At 47.2% G+C, this 20,678-nt stretch overlaps 1 protein-coding gene across 19 annotated transcripts in view; it reads right to left on the reverse strand.

The window, feature by feature from the left end:
- Positions 1-344: 344 nt before the first annotated feature.
- LOC121310020 (EH domain-binding protein 1-like protein 1) overlaps positions 345-20,678 on the reverse strand; it is a 42,837-nt gene continuing 22,503 nt past the window's right edge. For 15 of the 19 annotated variants that reach the window (XM_041243200.1, XM_041243202.1, XM_041243199.1 and 12 more), the window contains 15 exons: positions 19,240-19,767; positions 17,790-18,332; positions 16,340-16,870; positions 14,878-15,426; positions 9,974-10,304; positions 9,533-9,705; positions 8,132-8,180; positions 6,652-7,338; positions 5,037-5,100; positions 4,046-4,128; positions 2,989-3,109; positions 2,459-2,558; positions 1,754-1,827; positions 1,170-1,284; positions 345-639 (listed from right to left, as the gene is read on the reverse strand). In XM_041243200.1, the coding sequence (XP_041099134.1) occupies positions 552-639; positions 1,170-1,284; positions 1,754-1,827; positions 2,459-2,558; positions 2,989-3,109; positions 4,046-4,128; positions 5,037-5,100; positions 6,652-7,338; positions 8,132-8,180; positions 9,533-9,705; positions 9,974-10,304; positions 14,878-15,426; positions 16,340-16,870; positions 17,790-18,332; positions 19,240-19,767 (4,036 nt within the window). In that variant the 3' untranslated portion in view covers positions 345-551. The remainder of the gene's footprint in view (positions 640-1,169; positions 1,285-1,753; positions 1,828-2,458; positions 2,559-2,988; positions 3,110-4,045; positions 4,129-5,036; positions 5,101-6,651; positions 7,339-8,131; positions 8,181-9,532; positions 9,706-9,973; positions 10,305-14,877; positions 15,427-16,339; positions 16,871-17,789; positions 18,333-19,239; positions 19,768-20,678) is intronic. The other 4 variants (XM_041243210.1, XM_041243212.1, XM_041243213.1 and 1 more) reach the window with 4 other exon arrangements.

Consider the following 20,678-nt stretch of genomic DNA (forward strand, 5'->3'; position numbering starts at 1 on the left):
TTCATTTTCAGACACCACTTGCAGGACTTACAGGCAGTACCTTTTAACACAAACGTCACGAAACAGAATAAATAAAAATGAAAATAAATCTTAAAAACAAAAAACAAGCAAGACATTGACAGGATTCTTGTGTTGAGACCATCTGCATGTAAAGAAGTTTGATTCTTGTCTTCAGTCTGCATATAAAGAAGTTTGATTCTTGTCTTCAGTCTGCATATAAAGAAGTTTGATTCTTGTCTTCAATCTGCATGTAAAGAAGTCTGATTCTTGTCTTCAGTCTGCATGTAAAGTTTGATGTTTCTGGTGTGGATTTGGGGGTGGCTTCACTGTGTCTCCTGTGTAGCTCTGTCTCATACAGCCGTGTTTCAGGGTTACAAACACAATATTTAAAAGAAAAAACCTAAAAACAAAGTTCATAGTCAAGGCACTTCTTGTGAACACACACACGCACGCACGCACGCACACGCACGCACACACAGAGGGGGGGTGTGCGGTCCTCCAGGGCGGTGTTGAGAAGCCCTGGTTCTGAACTGACCCAGTCCTCTCCCCTCTCACTGGATCACACACTTCTCTCTCCGGCTGTACTTCCTCCTCCTCTGCTCCAATCCTCTCTCCAGCCGTTCGTCTTCCTCCAGAGCCCTGCAATCAACACACAGCACAGCCAGTTACTCTGCACCATCACCCCCCAGCACAGCCAGTTACTCTGCACCATCACCCCCCAGCACAGCCAGTTACTCTGCACCATCACCCCCCAGCACAGCCAGTTACTCTGCACCATCACCCCCCAGCACAGCCAGTTACTCTGCACCATCCCTCCACAGCACAGCCAGTTACTCTGCACCATCACCCCCCAGCACAGCCAGTTACTCTGCACCATCCCCCCCCAGCACAGCCAGTTACTCTGCACCATCACCCCCCAGCACAGCCAGTTACTCTGCACCATCACCCCCCAGCACAGCCAGTTACTCTGCACCATCCCTCCACAGCACAGCCAGTTACTCTGCACCATCACCAATTGTCTGAGCTCCGCCCGGGTAGGGAAGGCTTAGGTCTGGAACACTAAGTGGAGTTCAGTTAAATGCAGATGTTGTTTCAGACCAACTGATAAACCAGTAAGAAGCCAGTATAAAAAGCAGAGGTGTGGCAGCGCGGCGCTGCCCTGCGCTCACCCTCTCTCGCGGGCGTCCATGTCTTGCACCAGCTCGTCACGCTTGTTCACCAGGGAGATGAGCTCCTGCAGCAGCAGCTGCTCTCTGTGCTGCTGGGCCCCCGTCTTCATCCAGTCTGCAGGGAGGAGCCGACAGCACTGCTTAGAGACCTCTATACATACTCTATAGAGACCAGACACACTCGCTGCTTAGAGATCACATACACACACTGTATAGAGACCAGACACTCTCACTGTGTAGAGACCAGACACTCTCACTGTGTAGAGACCACACACACTCGCTGTATAGAGATCACACACACTCGCTCCTTAGAAACTGGACTTTGTCCTTCTGTAACTTGCTGTAACTAAAGCCATTCACACCTCTGCAAAGCTAGTGTCTGACACATGCAAACTCAGGAACGGAACTCAAAACATCTATGTTTCTTTAGCATTTCTACTGACGGCACTGAGAAAGACTTCTAGTTGCAATCTTTGCCATTGGGTTTATTACGTTTCTCAGCTCAGCACTATGCTGTGTTCAGTAATTGTGGATGAGGGGTGGTATTGAAGCCAGTTCTTTGTTCAGCATGCTGTGTGACTCACCTTCGATTCCCATCATTGCTCGCAGCTCCCGGTTCAGCAGGTCAAACCTGCGCTCCAGGTCCTGCTCTTCCACACTGAGGGGAGAGAGAACAGTTCAAGAGTGAAGTAGCTCAACTAACCTGTTCTTCTGGTTTAAATGCACTTTGCAGATCATGTTCTGTTAGAGTCGTCACATCCTGGGGACTTCTTAAAGTTCAAAGCCCCCTTGTGGCTTCAACAGAGCTGACACACCAGAGTGTAACCATTAACATGCCCCCCAGTTGCAATTGCTCAAATACTGTACTTTAGTTTATTTATGTATTTATTATTTTGAGCAGTCTAAGGCGCTTTTAAGTTAAGGAGCTGTTCTTTAGATCAGCAGAGAGTTATACATGCATGGGACAGCCTACCAGGAGTCTCACAGGAACACTAAAACTGTTCTTCTGTTCTCTGTGATACATCAGCATGGTAAGCTGTGACAGTGGCACTGATAAAAGACACATCAAAGCACTGGAACTGAATAACAGACGTTTTGCTTTCTCTACAGCTCCTTTCTAAAACAGAGCCGCTGCATACAAGCCCCTGTGCTGTTCTTGCACTCCCAGTACCCCTGCTTCAGTGAGACGCTAGCGAGGTTTATGACGGCAGTCTGGGACGTGTGGAGCAGGGAGAGGGGAAGCTTTCAGACGAGGGGTGGGGGGGTGGGGGGCAGGTCGCTGGACTCACAGCAGCTGCAGGTGGTCCTGCCTCCTGATCAGAGCGTTTTTCTTGTTCACCAGAATGAACCACTCCTGGATCAGATCCTCTTCCTCCAGCCTGTTCGTACCTGACAACGAGGGGTTAAACTTCAGGACACTGGTGTGCAACATCTCCCCATGCCCTCTCTCTCCCACCTGAGCCTGATCTGTTTCCTCTCCCTCTCTCCCACCTGAGCCTGACCTCTCTGTTTCCTCTCTCCCACCTGAGCCTGATCTGTTTCCTCTCTCCCACCTGAGCCTGATCTCTCTGTTTCCTCTCTCCCACCTGAGCCTGATCTGTTTCCTCTCTCCCTACCTGAGCCCACGATCTGTTTCCCTCTCCCTACCTGAGCCCACGATCTGTTTCCCTCTCCCTACCTGAGCCCACGATCTCTCTGTTTCCCTCTCCCTACCTGAGCCCACGATCTCTGTTTCCCCTCTCCCTACCTGAGCCCACGATCTCTCTGTTTCCCCTCTCCCTACCTGAGCCCACGATCTCTCTGTTTCCCCTCTCCCTACCTGAGCCCATGATCTCTCTCAGTTTCCTCTCTACCACGCTGGCTCTGCTGTCAATGTGTTTCTGTTCATTCTCCAGTGCTTGCAGTTCACTCAGCACGTACTGACTGGTGTCTTTGAGCTTCTGTAAAACACAAGCATCAGCTTTACATCATTCAGTGGCAATGATGACCCTGTTTGTATTTCATGATGAAACAGAATCTAAAAAATGGTCATTTGATGGGGTACCGGATTTCATTTACTCCTGACAAAAACTTACTTGCTGTAATAGAGTACGAACTTGACTTCTGGTTTCCAGCTAATTCAAAATGAAAGACTAATCGAAGGCGAGACGTTTGTTTTGTAACTTCAGAAAAGGTGCGAATGACCGCACTGTACTGATCTCGAGGTAAGTGACATTGAACACTGCCTCAGAGCATCAGGATGCAGAACTCCAGAGTGTAAACGTTTCAACAAGCAATACCAACCTGCTTTCATTAAGAAAGTCATCAAAAAGACGACCCGGTGGATTGAGTGCATTGAAAGGTAGGGGCGTGACAGCTCTGTTGTAAATACTACTGCAATGCTATTGATCCCAGACCCATCTTAATAACTCCAGAGCTCCTCCTCACCTTCCTGAATTGCATACACCCCCCAGTTTAATATTTCAATAATAATGATCCACATCACCCCCCCTCCCCAGGCAGGGCTCCTGATCTCCCAGGGCAGGGCTCCTGATCTCCCAGGGCAGGGCTCCTGATCTCCCCTGGCAGGGCTCCTGATCTCCCAGGGCAGGGCTCCTGATCTCCTAGGGCAGGGCTCCTGATCTCCTAGGGCAGGGCTCCTGATCTCCCCTGGCAGGGCTCCTGATCTCCTAGGGCAGGGCTCCTGATCTCCCAGGGCAGGGCTCCTGATCTCCCAGGGCAGGGCTCCTGATCTCCCAGGGCAGGGCTCCTGATCTCCCAGGGCAGGGCTCCTGATCTCCCAGGGCAGGGCTCCTGATCTCCCCGGGCAGGGCTCCTGATCTCCCAGGGCAGGGCTCTTGGTCTCCCAGGGCAGGCTGCTGGCTCACGGATCTTACCAGGTTCTCCTCGTCTGCCTGCTTGTGTTCCTCAACGATGTCTCTCCTCTGCTCTGCTGCAGCTGGTTTAGGAGCCTTCCCTTCTGTACACAACACAGATACACATGCTATTGATGGGGCTGTGCTGATACTCAGAGTAATTGCCTTGCAGAAGTATTTCTTGGCAGGTACAGCAGTGTGCAAATATATTAAAACACCCCATTGCTTCTGTATTAGAGCACCCCATTGCTTCTGTATTAGAGCGCCCCATTGCTTCTGTATTAGAGCGCCCCATTGCTTCTGTATTAGAGCACCCCATTGCTTCTGTATTAGAGCGCCCCATTGCTCCTGTAGTTTTGATTTGTTGCGCAGATGAAGTCAAACCACTGGAACTGAAACGGACAAATTATCAAAATAGGGACATTGTTTCCTAATGTTTCTATATCACTGATTACTGAGCAGAAATTAATATTCTCACACCCAGAGGTTTTCATGCAGGTGGGTATATAAAGGATATCAAAGACATATCTTGAGGTTTTCCAACACATTTGCTCACGGCTGTATTAAATAAATCAAAACACACTAATTTATTAACGTGACGATTTCAAAGCAACACAAGCGGTCCTTCCCTCGCCTTTACAATTGAGTACCACTCCATGGCACTTCACTTCAGCACTCTGTGATTTAGAAGCCAGGTGGAAGCTCCTTTCCACTGAGACGCTGACATTTTCACTGCTGTACCGAGACTGTAACCTGACAAGAAAATATGCTGCAAAGCTTGCAACTGATTTGTCACCAATGCGCCCTTTCCTTAACGTGAACTCTGGGACAGGTATCCCTTTGTGGAGTTTAATCAGAGATTACACCTTTCCCAAATCTTCCCCCACATTCTGATACTCTCAATAACATGTGCTACAGGTGGTCCTTTGCAAGTTTAAATCTCTTAATCAGCGGTTCTGCAGATATTGAAGATTAAACCCTGTCAGAGTGCCAGGCAGAGAGATAGACTCACCTCCCTCCGTCTCCTGACTCTGCCGTCTCATAGGTGAGGCTGATCCAGCTTCAGAAAGGGGGGTCTGTGCCAAACACAAAACAGAGCACTGTGAACAAAAACACAGCATCCCCCGGAGCAGGGGAACGGTCATCTCTTACCTGACAGCTCCCACAACCAAACACTGAATCCAATAACGCAAAGCCTCATTGCTGGCATACTGATCACGGTTTGAAAAGTCACAGCGAAGTCACTGCAGAGTCAAAACAGTGACATCACAATTGGACACATACTACAGCCTATTAAGGGTATTCTCTTCCAAAGACAGGACATATCTTGTGGACTGTATGCCACCAACATGCAGCTATAAATACGATATCAATAGGAATATACTGTAGGTCCCTAAACTCACTGGAAGGTACTGTAAGGTGATCTGTGACTCTTTACAAGGCACAAAACAGATTTGGAATTAAAAAAAATTCCTTCTTAAAAACTTGAAGACAAAAGGCACCCCAGAAATGCTTATTTTAATGCCTGCGTTTATACTCTGAGAAAGGATTCTTTTTCTTTTCTATGTATTTGTTTAACCAGGAGATTTAAACATGAACGCCGAGGCCCAGTCGCCACTGAACTGTTTTTAACTGTCTCACAGCTGCGTAAGTTAGTATAAGCATGTTCTTCAAACGCTGGGGGTGTATTCTGATGCCTCAGCATGTGTAAATGACTTTTGATGTTTAAAATGTTTCTCAAAATGTTGTCATATCCTGTTTAGTAGTATTTTAATTATGCAAAGCATGTCACTTCTGTATAAATTAATATATTGTGTTTATCTTTTCAGCACTTCGTTTTCTTTATTTGTCAAACAAACACGATCAAGCATCTAGCGCAGGGTTTCCCAACCCCGGTCCCGAGGCCCCCTGTGGCTGCTGGTTTTCACTCCAACCGAGCTCTCAATTACTGAACCAGACCCTTCATTGAACAGATTATTCACTTAATTAGACCTTTTCACTTGTTTTCAGCTCTTAAACAGTTGCAGATTTCAAGTTAGCTGTAACATTGTATAAGTAACTTGAATACTGTAACTGTTTAAGAGCTGAGAACAATTAAAAAGGTCTAATTAAGCAAATGATCAGCTCAATTAAAGGTCTGGTTGTGATTGAGAGCTCAGTTGGAATCAATCAATCTTTATTTTATATAGCGCCTTTCATAGTTGAACATCATCACAAAGCGCTTTACAAGATGCAACAAATACAAGAAAATCCATAATACTTCATGGACTTCAATGAAAACCAGCAGACACAGGGGGTCCCCAGGACCAGGGTTGCGAAGCCCTGGTCTAGCTGAATCTCAGGTGTAAAGAGATTGTTAAATTGAGTCATTCTAGAATTACAATAAAAATATAGGTTTACAGCTGGCCAGGAACCTTCAATTCCACATACAAAATAGGAAATGAATTTGTACTGTCAATGTCAAGTTTTAAATGCCAATAGATTTTTGTTATTTGAGATCAGTGTAGTGAATGGAAGCGAAAGGATTCTGTTAGCTACAGTGACTTCAAACCAAGTCTTTTGGTAACCTCTCTGTGCTCGTGTGTGTCGCTGGTGTTTTCAGTGAGTTCCTGTCCAGCTCTCTCTACCTCAGTTCTCCCCTGTGGGCTGGATTCCGAGGAATCACACTCGTCCATGGACTGCGAGTCGCTCTTCAGACGAGACCGCCGCTTCTTCACCAGGTCCGCATCCCTCACGTGGGAGAAGCCCTTGGCGGCAGTGTGCGTGCGTAGCGGCGCCACGGGGCCTCCCTGACTCCCCAGCCTCTCCCTCTCCCCCTCCACTCTCTCCTCCAACCCCTCCACCTTCAGTAGAGTCCGTTTGGACCGGGGCGGAGGCACCAAGTCCCCCGGCTTCACCTCGGTCCCGTTAGAGGCCGGTTGAGAATCCTTGCCAGTGGAGTCCAGCACTCCCCCAGGACTCTCATTCTCCTCCTGGGTGCAGCACTTGTTAAGATCCCTCTCCTTGTCCACGGCCCCCTGGAAGGTCTTGGGCTCTTCGGGCCGGGCTTTGAGCCCCGAAGCCTGGATGCGGTCGGCGTAGAACTGGGCTGGCTCGATGGAGCAGTGGGCGTCTGTGTCGAAGCTGCCCACCTTGTAAGTGCTCTGGCTGCTGTTGTGTTCGATCTGAATCACATTGAGCTCCTGGCCCGTGAAGTGGGCACGGATCTGGCACAGGTAGGTCATGACTATCAGCTTGTCCGGCACCGACAGAAGGACCATGTCGGCGGGCTCCAGGAGTCGGGAAATCCCCAGGCTTTCAAAGCCGTTGAAGGCCTAGGTAAAAAGAGAGGAGAGGCAGAGGGTCACAACAGCAAAACCACTGAGAAACTTCAACTGTAACCCTTTGACTTTTCATTCCAGGACAGTGGTTCTGAAACTGGGGTCCAAAAAAGGTTGCCCAGGGGGATCCCAGTAAATTCCGGAAATTTCTGGAAAACAACATATAACTGTAACGTACAGAGCAGTGGTGAGAGCCGTAGAGCCGGCTTTATGATACGCACAGACACTATATAAATTCTGCTTTCACTGCAGTGTTAGTTGTTGGTTTGGATTTCCCTTCCTCAGTGCTGGGCGGGGGGTCCTGATTCAACTCTGTGGTTAAAACCCCAGTGAAGAGCTTCATTGCCTCTGTTCTAGGATGTTCCTTCTAGTTTTTAAAACAAGTGCTTAACTGTTTAACCCTCATCACAAACATGCCTATTGACGTAGTTAAATATCCACAGCAATGGACCGTGAGGATCCGCATATCAGGACCCTGTATCTCGTATCAGAGGCTAGACAGGACTGCTGGCGTCTGTGTGGCAGAATGACGGCCGCCATGCTAATATCCAGCACAGTAAACAGAGGAAGTGCCACGGCTCACGTCATGAATAGGGATTCTCTGTGACGTCTTGCGGCATACAGAAGGCGAAACGTGCACTCCGATTGGCTGAATGATCCAGCCCAGTTCTACATCATATTTAAAAGGAGATTCCCTTTTTTCCCAGGTCGTATTTGTTTTGTGTGTGTTTTGACTGCCACCTAGTGGAGACGCCAAATTCTTAAGACTTGACCATAAAACCTGTACCTTCCTGTTGTTGTTTTTGATGTCCTGAGGGTCTAACGCATCATAGTCTCTGTGGAAGAACAAGAACATACGATACAATTAACATTTAAACATTTAAATGAACATCGTCATCAACTGTATATCAGCTGCACATTGCAATGTACACTGTTGCAGTAGTGATGTTCGTTAAGGTAAATGAACGGTTTCAAATGATATGACCCTCCCCCTTACCTCTTTATGATATTTGCAATCGCTCCGAGTAGTTCTGAATGACAATGCTTTTTTGTTTTCGTTATGAAAACTATTTTGAAAAGCCCAGCTCCTGATCGAAGTTTCCAGCACTGCTAGTTTCTCTTCTTCGTTCCAGTATGGTTTCCATGGCTTCCTGTTGTGCCCCCTTCGTCTGCCCCCCTCACTGAGCCTGCTTTGTGTTTCCGAAGAGGAGCCTCTGCTGTTTTCACTGCAGATTTATTCCAGTCATTCTCAGGCCTGTCAATTTAATGTGTTATCACAACACTGTGCCCATACAGTCCGATTGACGATACTCATAAATACTGAGATGTCCACACAGTCTGATTGACTGCCCAGTCCGTGTTGTGCTGGTTAGATCAGAAACCAGAATCGGACTGTGTTTAGAGCAACATCACTGAGGGGTATGGGGACGCTACAGGTCGCCATGGAGATACCGGAATGAGGAAGAGGAACTGGGAGTTCCGGATCGCGAGCTGTGCTTTTCAAAATGGGTTAGATCACACAAATAACAGGAACAAAGCGTTGGGCAACAGGACTCAGCACTGCTTGTAAAAATGTCATTTTAAACTACCTGCTTTTTAAATAGTAGACAAAACAGTAGCTCCTGTACCAAGACACCTCTTCAGCAGTTTACTGTTTGAATCTCTGCCTATAACTGCAGACCGTCTTTGCGTCTCTGCCTATAACTGCAGACCGTCCTTGCGTCTCTGCCTGTAACTGCAGACTGTCCTTGCGTCTCTGCCTGTAACTGCAGACTGTCCTTGTGTCTCTGCCTGTAACTGCAGACCGTCCTTGCGTCTCTGCCTGTAACTGCAGACTGTCCTTGCGTCTCTGCCTGTAACTGCAGACCGTCCTTGCTGTCTTTTCCAAAGGGAAATTTCAAAAGAGCCAGACTGTGGAGCTCACAGAGAGATATAGGGCTCAAGAGCCCCCTGTTGGACAGCCCTGGTCTAGATCATTAAAACAGACATTGATATCTCAATATAGCGCTCTGTCCCTTTAGAAGATCTTACAGCAGTAAATCTGCACTAGTTTTCCCACCCATATACAATGCATTTGCCATAAATTACCAAGGTTTGTCATGTTTGTTAACATGCTTTCACTCTGCTTTACTGCACTTTGCTGTGCTTTCCTTATGGGAATCCTTCTAAGCAGTACCAGGAATCTTACATCTTTTCTGGGTGGAAGTGGTGCAGTATGGCACAGAAGCCCATGCCGGTGCGCCACGATGTGGTGTAGTTGGTGATGCGTACAGCACGGTAACCCTTGGTAACCTCCTGGCACCATTCCAGAAGAGACTGGCTCGAACTAACCAGCCCTGGACTGGGGAGAGGACCCGGGTGCTGAGGGTGTATGAAACACACAACACAAAGTCAATACAAATTTGAAGTCGACGCGATTGACAAGACAACCTACGATACAATAAGGATAGCCGATGAAGTAGCTCGTGTCTCAGTGTTTTTGAATAAATCATCCACCGAACAACTACCGAACACGCAGTATGACTAACACTTTTCAACTAGAAGTCGTTCTCAATGTCTAATGTTTATTCGCTATTAACTAAAATAAATCACTTCATTAACTTCTCTTTAGATATAAAAAGTGTCAAACCGCTGCTGCTGCCTCGCTCCTCTCACTCTGCTCCCCTCTCTCTGGGGTCTCTGCGATCGACACCGGAGGGGGAGGGCCCTTCTTCTTGGTGCGCTTGGGTGCTACGAGGGGATTGGCTGCGGGGGGCTGTGCCAGGCTCTGATTGGCTGGTGCGGGGACTCCGTTGCTGTGGGCTCGCTTGGTCTCGGGGCTCCCTGTGCAGGATGACTCGGCAGAGCGGGGCGGGGTGCTGTCCTCTGATTGGGTGAAGCTCAGTCTCTTCTTCAGACGAGGGGCTGGGACTGGAAGATCCTCTTTGGGCTTCAGCACCCCCTTCTGCAGTGGAATGGAACTGCAACAGTCATAGAGAGAGAGAGAGAGAGATAGATTAATTATCCCAGGTAACCTGTCCGGTTGTTTGCTGTGCTCTCCTGCCCTTCTGTCCTAGAGAATGCACCAACCAGCCCTCGATCTCTGCTATTTACACAACGCTCCAGTGCTGTATGTTATATATTTACAAGTAAAGGAGTTGAATTATTTATTTTATTTATCTTAATTGGGAAAGTTGTAAAAGCTGTAATTCGATGATCCTGGTCCCATTTAGTTTGAACAACAGCGGTTTCAATCCAACCAGCACAAAGTAAGAAATATCAAATATAAAGAGTAGCATGGTCTACTGAACAGCAATGGATCCCCATTGAGCTGAAAGAATTAAACAAATGTGATTCTGGACTTGGCTGGGTCCACGAGAAGGGAGCTGGCAAAACAAGTTGCTTTGGTCACAGTTCACACGGGTTTTAGGAACGAAAGAAAAATCGATCCGCTCCGATACAGCAGGAATGCTATCTGAGATTGCAATCGGCTCTGTGGAACACTTAGAATTGATCTGAAAAGCCTTGAATGAGACCTTGAAATGACCTCGATAAAAATCTGGACGAAGAGCAAGGCTTGCTGTGACCGAATCAAACAAAAATGGGACTGTTTATTTACTAGTTTATTTGGTCATTTATTTACATAAACAGTGCACCTTGCGGTTATAGTCCTGACAAGACCAACACAGAGTTTACAGGCACTAACAAGCACAGACACTGTACTACAGCTGTGGCCAAAAATTTGACATCACCTACAATTTTAGGATTGAGACATCAGTTAAAAACTATATGAATATAATTTTCATGTTTTATTTTACATGGAATCATGTAAAAGTACCAGAAGCCACAACAGTAGCACAGCATTTCAGGTTAGATTTCGAAATGTTAAGTATCTGGAAAACTACAAAGCGCTGGTGTGTAATTCAATAAGTAACGGACCATTACTCAGCAGCTTTCATTCGACTTTACGAAGCAAAATTAGTTCATTCTAAAGGATGATGCAAAACGTTTGGCCAGGGCTATAATGCAAATATGAGGAAGCTATGCAGCTCGTGCACACAAACACACAGACACTGGTTACTTGTGCATTTTGATTATTAAAAAGGGCAATTCCACATGGACTGTTTGCATCATTAAAGTTACATGATCTTATTATTTTTTTTAATGTTTGCAAAGAGTGGTTCTTATCAAATTGCTTTAACTTTCGATCTTAAATCTGCGTTAAGCTGCTCGTCAGTTATAATTTAGGCTAGATCGAACAATCCAATCTAAAACAGCAAAAGTGGACGGCAAAAAACCATCAAGACAGAAGTGTCAGATCACTAGATGGTGCTGGATCTCGCTTCTATCAAGACGCTTTACCTCCTCTAGCCTGCGTTACATATATCTATGGCAGGCAACTGGAATTCAAGAGCAGCTTCTGAACTCAGGTCAAAGTAGCTCAACACAGGCGAGTCTTTATTTGGGTAAAATTGTTGTTACCGTTCACTTTTAAAAAAAACAAGAACAAAGGCAGTTTAATGGCAAAACTGCTGAAAAAAACACATAGTTGTTTTACATTAGTTTTTATTGTTTTACTTTTATGGATATTTTTTGCATATAAACTTACAAAAGGTCTTTCAGTCTGCCTCCACAGATTCAGCACCGCACAGGGGTGAGTTCACAAGCATAATACAAGATAACAAGGACAGCACCCGAGGCATTTGCCAGTGTTTCCCATGCTTTCCCTGTGGTTAAACTAGGCTTTTACTGTAGTGTTCCGCATATCCATTACTATGCTTCACTGTAACTCTCTGGGCTTTTCAATGCTGCCCTGTCACTGTGCATCATTACGACATTCACCTCAGAACAGCGTCTGTATCCCAGCTAGAGGTCTCCAACTCGATTCCAACACGTTTTGAAGCAGTTAAAAGAATCGATATTAAAACCAAGCATGCTAGTATCACACATGAGGGGTGTGTCTCTGTTTAGAGTAAGTAGCGGGGTTCCGAAAATATAGCGTCACCCGTCCCCACGTGCTGCTGCAACTGTTTAAACAGAGCTCCTGTAATTTCTCTTTCACTGTTAACATCCTGACAGCTTTGAAGTCTGTTTCAAAGCTCTTTTCTAGTGCACTGGGGGTCCTCTGTCCTCTAAATCACTGCTGGAACAGCGATTAAAAATAAACACATATACAAAAAACATAACAAGTGATCTGGCTTTTCTGTTCCATGCCACATCATGGATCGCTGTCGCTGTGTTACCTGTTTGACAATGTGGGCAATAATCCTGCCACTATCAGTGCACTAGAGCAGACATTTTGAAAAGAGTTTTGAAACAGGCTTCAAAGTGTAAAAAGCTGTCAGGATGAAGAGTGGGTTTTATATATACATTGTGAATAATGTGTTTGAATAACGAATGAAGTACCTGACAGTCCTGGGAGAGCCTGCCTGCTGTGTAAGATTCCACAGCTGACAATCGCACACTGCAGACAGCCTCTCCCAGGAGTCTCACGTACCTCCATCCATAATTCCAGGATCCTTCAAGACAGGTCGCCTCCAACAACGGATCCTACTGCCTGAAATTGTACAGGGCAATCAAGATCTATCAAAACAGTGCAATCCCGTCATTACAGAGAACTTTGCACTCACTCGCACTCTTTTTCATAAACGTTGTGGTCCAGTTTCTATTTAAAATTTCATCCTGCTTCACAGTCCCGCCCAATCAGACAAATACATCAAATCAGCAAGCTGTACAGGTCTGATTGATGGAAACGATCCTGGCAGGAAGTAATCCCGCCACCCCAGACAGAAGTGTGCTTTTGGTAACTAGCAAGTAAAACAATTCAATTGATTTAGTGATGCACCCTGCAATCCACACTCACCTGACATGCTGATCAAAATCCACTCACATGTGGTTTTGAGGGGCGTATAAAAGCATGCCGGTCTTAAAGGGGTCAGGTGGTAAACATTGTTTTTTTTTTTTTGTTTTTTTTAGTAAATCGCCAACTATTTTATTATTTTCTCCCAATTTGGCATAACCAATTATTTTTTTAGGGTCAGCTCATCGCTACCACCCCTGTGCTCCACCCCCCGAGCACACGCTGTCCTCCGAAGCGTGTGCCGTCAGCTCTCTTTCCACACTGCAGACTCACCATGCAGCCATCTCAGAGCTACAGCGTCGGAGGACAACGCAGCTCGCGGCAGCTTACAGGCAAGCCCGCAGGCGCCCGTCCAGACCACAGGGGGGGCGCTGGTGCACAGTGAGCCGAGGACCGGCGACCTCCAGGCTATAGGCTGCATCCTGAGGGCAATCATTGTTTTGTGTAGTTAACAGGTTTTTAAGAGGTTGCATTATATTATAAATGAATTCCTAACAACTTCAAACATGTTGAAGGGATTTACTCAGAAAATCAGCCCTACAAGAAACAGACAGAGAGACAACCGATACCTCAGGCCTGGAAACCTGCCTTGTACTGGTTATTGCTTTACTATTTCCTCTTAGCAGCTTGCTTTGGAGTGATGCAAATGAGTTCCTGGCTGCATTAAAATAACACAGGCCAGCTGTCAGTACAAGGTGCGGTCTATAAGCTGGGAAACGTAACCTGACATTTAAATAAAGGTGCACAGTAAACCAGAATTAAACATTATTTGTCTTATAGGATAAAAGAGATGTCTCAAAGGACATGCACACGAATAGAAGTCATATCCCAGACTTATTTGGTGTCTGAAACATTATAGAAATGATTGCATCAGTGCTCAGAGCAGAGTTGTACCCTGTGTTATCCATAGCTCAGCAATTTCTTTCAACATAATCCTGATTGCTTTGATATTTTTATTCACACATCATAGGTAAATTCACTAGGGAACTACTGTGGAATGTTTGACGGGAGAAAGAGAATGTTTCTTCCAAACACCGCAGTGGATCCAGATCGCGCTCCCTCCTGATTCAATGCTGGTGACTGAACCGAGTGGCGTGTTGTGGGAGCAGAAAACCAGCGTTGAGGAGGGAGCGTGATCTGGATACACTGTGATCTGGCGAAGAGAAATTCTTACACCCAGCAAACGCTCCACAGTAAATGTTGAATAATGTATTGTCCCATAAGGTGTGATTGAAAATGTCGGCATTATATTCTATTTGAAAATAGAACACGGCGACACAGACAACACGAGACACAGCAAACTCTACGCTTCTATAAACAACACAGCGGGCTCTGTTACACTTCGCTCAGGGCTAAAGAAAAGCTCATTACACTCATTAAATACTCAAGGAAAAGAGAGTGCATTTGTAAATGACTGTTTTAAATTATGCAGATGAGTTTGAAAAGTTCTGTGCATCTCTCAGTAAAAGTTATGTTTCGAGCTCTACTGAAATTTGATAACATACTTGATAACATACTTAAGTGGGATTCCCAAGCAGTAGAAGTGCTGTTAATAAATAACGTGCAGACTGCTTTTAACTGACGCGGAAAACGATTTACAGGGTCCATGCGAAGGTAGATCTACAAAAACAAACTTGTCAAAGCGTGCAAATTGGTGATCCAACGTATGCTGGCCGTTCCACTGCAACACTTACCCCCTGTCCCCTCTCCCTGCCACAGCCTCCACTTTGCGCATGGGCCTCTCCTCTGCAGGCCTCTCCACCTCCTTCCCTGCTGGAGGCCCCTCCTCCTTCTTTAGAACCTCCAATCCTCTTCTTGACTGGAGGCTCTCCTGCTTTTGACTGGCCCCCTTCTCAGGTGTGGCAGTGGGGGCAGCCAATGGCATGGGTTCTTTCTTCTCGACCAAAGGCTTTTTGTACACCCCTGCCTGGGCTTGGGGCTCCTTAGCAGGGCCCCAGGAAGCAGCAGCAGCAGCAGGGGCCTCCATCTTGGGTGTGGCATCTCCAGGCTTCACGAGAAGTGGCAGTGGGGGGGTGGTTTCTTGGCTTTCTTTAGCGGCGGTCGCCTGTCTGCCTGCTTTGTCTGTCGCTGCTCTGTCCTCTGGTTTGGCTGGAGGTGCAGACCTGGCCGCACTCCCTGAGATTAGGGCTCCTGGTAATCTGGACAGCTGTGTGGACGGGTCAGCAGGGGCAGTGGCTGCTTCTGGTCTAGATGGCTGCACAGTGTTGGCTAAACTCTCCGTGCTAGAGCACAGGGAAGCATGAACACAGTTAGGGGAAAGAATGGGAAAGCAGAGGGAGATGCAAGCATGCGAAAACATGACACAGTATGGGGGAGCATTGCCAAGCACAGGGAATATTGCAGGCACTAGAACAGAGACAGGGCACACAGCATTCAAGACCAGAGCTCCTGAATTCAGGAATCGCGTGCCGTTAGATATTCAGAATACATCTTCACTGTGTGAACTGAAAGATTTGATCTGCAGTCAGGTAATCACTCACTATGAAGTTAATAAGGTCTGTATTGTAAGTTACATACAAACAATAAAATAATCCAGGTGTCAGTGTGATTAAAATCTAGGTCACCACGATCTACATGCAAAGATTATAGAACAGCATCTTCTAACAAATGCACAGGCTGAACTGCATCACACCCACACAAGCAGTTTCCAACATATAGCCTTCAATAGCTCAGCCAAATCACGTCGCTGCTAAAAAAGAAGGGAGCCTTGACCGACAGTCACAGTATGTGGAACAGCTTCTTGCAACAAAAGTACATGCAAAGTTTCCACAAATTTGGACGAGTGGTTCTGAAGGTATTTCTGAAGACTAACCCATCATTGACCCGAACAATCAAGACATTAAAACTCAGGCTGAAGTGGATCACCATGCCCTGGATGATGGCATCACAAGACACTGAGTAAGGGAATGCCCATACCAAGTTTCATCAAGACTGGGAGAGCCGTCCTCAAGGTATATCTAGAAAATGTCAGTGTGACGCATGTGCATAGAGACGTATCCTCCACTACAACTCCTTCAGCAAGGACAGAAATCCCTGCAATGGATATTTAAAGCACAGGGAGGCATGACAGAAGCCTGGTAAAGCACAGGCAAGCATGGCAAAGCATAGGGAACTCCATTCCACTGCAACACTTACCCCCTGTCCCCTTTCCCTGCCGCAGCCTCCACTTTGCGCATGGGCCCCCCCTCTGCAGGCCTCTCCTCCTCCTTCACTGCTGGAGTTCCCTCCCCCTTCTTCAGATCCTCCAATCCCCTTCCTGACTGGAGGCTCTCCTTTTGATTGGCTCCCTTCTCAGGTGTGGCAGTGGGTGTGGCCAATGGCATGGGTTCTTTCTTCTCCACCAAGAGCTTCTTGACCACCCCTGCCTGGGCTTGGGGCTCCTTAGCAGCAGCAGCAGCAGGGGCCTCCACCTTGGGTGTGGCATCTCCAGGCTTCACGAGAAGTGGCAGTGGGGGAGTGGTTTCTTGGCTTTCTTTAGCGGCGGTCGCCTGTCTGCCTGCTTTGTCTGTCGCTGCTCTGTCCTCTGGTTTGGCTGGAGGTACAGACCTGGCCGCACTCCCTGAGATTTGGGCTCCCGGTAATCTGGGCAGCTGTGTGGATGGGTCAGCAGGGGCAGTGGCTGCTTCTGGTCTAGATGGCTGCACAGTGTTGGCTAAACTCTCCGTGCTAGAGCATAGGGAAGCATGAACACAGTTAGGGGAAAGAATGGGAAAGCAGAGGGAGATGCAAGCATGCGAAAACATGACACAGCATGGGGGAGCATTGCCAAGCACAGGGAATATTGCAGGCACTAGAACAGAGACAGGGCACACAGCATTCAAGACCAGAGCTCCTGAATTCAGGAATCGCGTGCCGTTAGATATTCAGAATACATCTTCACTGTGTGAACTGAAAGATTTGATCTGCAGTCAGGTAATCACTCACTATGAAGTTAATAAGGTCTGTATTGTAAGTTACATACAAACAATAAAATAATCCAGGTGTCAGTGTGATTAAAATCTAGGTCACCACAATCTACATGCAAAGATTATAGAACAGCATCTTCTAACAAATGCACAGGCTGAACTGCATCACACCCACACAAGCAGTTTCCAGCATATAGCCTTCAATAGCTCAGCCAATATCATGTCACCGCTAAAAATGAAGGGACCGACAGTCACAGTATGTGGAACAGCTTCTTGCAACAAAAGTACATGCAAAGTTTCCACATATTTGGACGAGTGGTTCTGAAGGTATTTCTGAAGACTAACCCATCGTTGACCCGAACAATCAAGACACTAAAACTCAGGCTGAAGTGGATCACCATGCCCTGGATGATGGCATCACAAGACACTGAGTAAGGGAATGCCCATACCAAGTTTCATCAAGACTGAGAGAGCCGTCCTCATGGTATATCTAGAAAACATCAGTGTGACGCATGTGCACAGAGACGTATCCTCCACTACAACTCCTTCAGCAAGGACAGAAATCCCTGCAGTGGATATTTAAAAGAACAGGGAAGCACGGTAGAAGCCTGGTAAAGCACAGGCAAGCATGGCGACGGCTTGGCAAAGCATAGGGAACTCCATTCCACTGCAACACTTACCCCCTGTTCCCTTTCCCTGCCACAGCCTCCACTTTGTGCGTGGGCCCCTCCTCTGCATGCCTCTCCTCTTCCTTCACCGCTGGAGGTCTCTCCCCCTTCTTCAGATCCTCCAATCCCCTCCCTGACTGGAGGCTCTCCTTTTGATTGGCCCCCTTCTCAGGTGTGGCAGTGGGGGCGGCCAATGGCATGGGTTCTTTCATCTCCACCAAGAGCTTCTTGACCACCCCTGCCTGGGCTTGGGGCTCCTTAGCAGGGCCCAAGGAAGCAGCAGCAGCAGGGGCCTCCACCTTGGGTGTGGCATCTCCAGGCTTCACGAGAAGTGGCAGTGGGGGAGTGGTTTCTTGGCTTTCTTTAGCGGCGGTCACCTGTCTGCCTGCTTTGTCTGTCGCTGCTCTGTCCTCTGGTTTGGCTGGAGGTGCAGACCGGGTCGCACTCCCTGAGATTTGGGCTCCCTCTAATCTGGGCAGCTGTGTGGACGGGTCAGCAGGGGCAGTGGCTGCTTCTGGTCTAGACGGCTGCACAGTGTTGGCTAAACTCTCCGTGCTAGAGCATAGGGAAGCATGAACACAGTTAGGGGAAAGAATGGGAAAGCAGAGGGAGATGCAAGCATGCGAAAACATGGCACAGTATGGGGGAGCATTGCCAAGCACAGGGAATATTGCAGGCACTAGAACAGAGACAGGGCACACAGCATTCAAGACCAGAGCTCCTGAATTCAGGAATCGCGTGCCGTTAGATATTCAGAATACATCTTCACTGTGTGAACTGAAAGATTTGATCTGCAGTCAGGTAATCACTCACTATGAAGTTAACAAGGTCTGTATTGTAAGTTATATACAAACAATAAAATAATCCAGGTGTCAGTGTGATTAAAATCTAGGTCACCACAATCTACATGCAAAGATTATAGAACAGCATCTTCTAACAAATGCACAGGCTGAACTGCATCACACCCACACAAGCAGTTTCCAGCATATAGCCTTCAATAGCTCAGCCAATATCATGTCACCGCTAAAAATGAAGGGACCGACAGTCACAGTATGTGGAACAGCTTCTTGCAACAAAAGTACATGCAAAGTTTCCACATATTTGGACGAGTGGTTCTGAAGGTATTTCTGAAGACTAACCCATCGTTGACCCGAACAATCAAGACACTAAAACTCAGGCTGAAGTGGATCACCATGCCCTGGATGATGGCATCACAAGACACTGAGTAAGGGAATGCCCATACCAAGTTTCATCAAGACTGGGAGAGCCGTCCTCAAGGTATATCTAGAAAATGTCAGTGTGACGCATGTGCATAGAGACGTATCCTCCACTACAACTCCTTCAGCAAGGACAGAAATCCCTGCAATGGATATTTAAAGCACAGGGAAGCACGGCAGAAGCCTGGCAAAGCACAGGCAAGCATGGCAAAGCACAGGGAACTCCATTCCACTGCAACACTTACCCCCTGTCCCCTTTCCCTGCCGCAGCCTCCACTTTGCGCATGGGCCCCCCCTCTGCAGGCCTCTCCTCCTCCTTCACTGCTGTTCCCTCCCCCTTCTTCAGATCCTCCAATCCCCTTCCTGACTGGAGGCTCTCCTTTTGATTGGCTCCCTTCTCAGGTGTGGCAGTGGGTGTGGCCAATGGCATGGGTTCTTTCTTCTCCACCAAGAGCTTCTTGACCACCCCTGCCTGGGCTTGGGGCTCCTTAGCAGCAGCAGCAGCAGGGGCCTCCACCTTGGGTGTGGCGTCTCCATGTGTCACGGGAAGTGGCAGTGGAGGGGTGGCCTCTTGGCTTTCTTTAGCGGCGGTCGCCTGTCTGTCTGCTTTGTCTGTCGTTGCTCTGTCCTCTGGTTTGGCTGGAGGTGCAGACCGGGTCGCACTCCCTGAGATTAGGGCTCCTGGTAATCTGGGCAGCTGTGTGGATGGGTCAGCAGGGGCAATGGCTGCTTCTGGTCTAGACGGCTGCACAGTGTTGGTTGAACTCTCCGTGCTAGAGCACAGGGAAGCATGGTCAAATTAAGGGGAAGGAATGACGCGCTGATGTCACGATGTTACGATGTCACACATTTACTTCACTGATTATTGCTACATGGTTCTGAAGAATCTGGCATATCAAACTTCTAGAGAATATTTTAAACACTAAGAGGACGCAGTGTAAGATATTCAACACTGATGACGAGTAGAACATCTAGTCACTAAATCGATTACTGATCAACAGGGCTTTTATTTTGCAAGCATCAATTAAGCATCCTTTGAAAGCTTTGCGAAGAGGTGCCTTTCCTTTGAATAATAAAGTGCTCTTGATACATAAGATTATTCCAGGAACACCATCCATTTTAACCTCAGGCACATCATTAATCAGAATATTATAATACGGGTAGAACAAGTACTATTGTGACAGTGCCGAATGGTTAAGGTAGAAACAGTCGAATAGGCGGAGCTACTGAATACCTCTGCAGGTTCCCATCTCTTTACTAGGTGCAGTAACTTGTAGCAAAGTATGGGACCTTGCATATCGTTCATTTATCAAAATAGAACAATTCATTTTTAATAATTTGTAAAACCATGCTAAAGTAAGGAGGAAGAGCATGGGAATAAGACAAGACGAACACAGTGAACAATGCATTATTATATCATACAGATCTCCCACAAAGGATTCGAATGACAGAATACAGTTTATCAACAGTTCTGTAGCAATCGCGCTGGTCTACATCCACGATGCAGTTTCATCAACCTGAGAGAAGCCATATCTACGACACTGAAGTCAGCTGTGACCTGGTTAGGAGTTTGTGTGCTTTCTAAGTTGAGTGACAATTGGATGAGCGTTTCTGCTACTGTCTGGCCACTTTATTAGGACCTGTCTTTCTCCCTGATTGGGTTTGGCAAGGCCCTGGTGTGGGG

The sequence above is a fragment of the Polyodon spathula genome, unplaced genomic scaffold (genome assembly GCF_017654505.1).
Source record: "Polyodon spathula isolate WHYD16114869_AA unplaced genomic scaffold, ASM1765450v1 scaffolds_1677, whole genome shotgun sequence".
Taxonomy (NCBI): Eukaryota; Metazoa; Chordata; class Actinopteri; order Acipenseriformes; family Polyodontidae; genus Polyodon; species Polyodon spathula.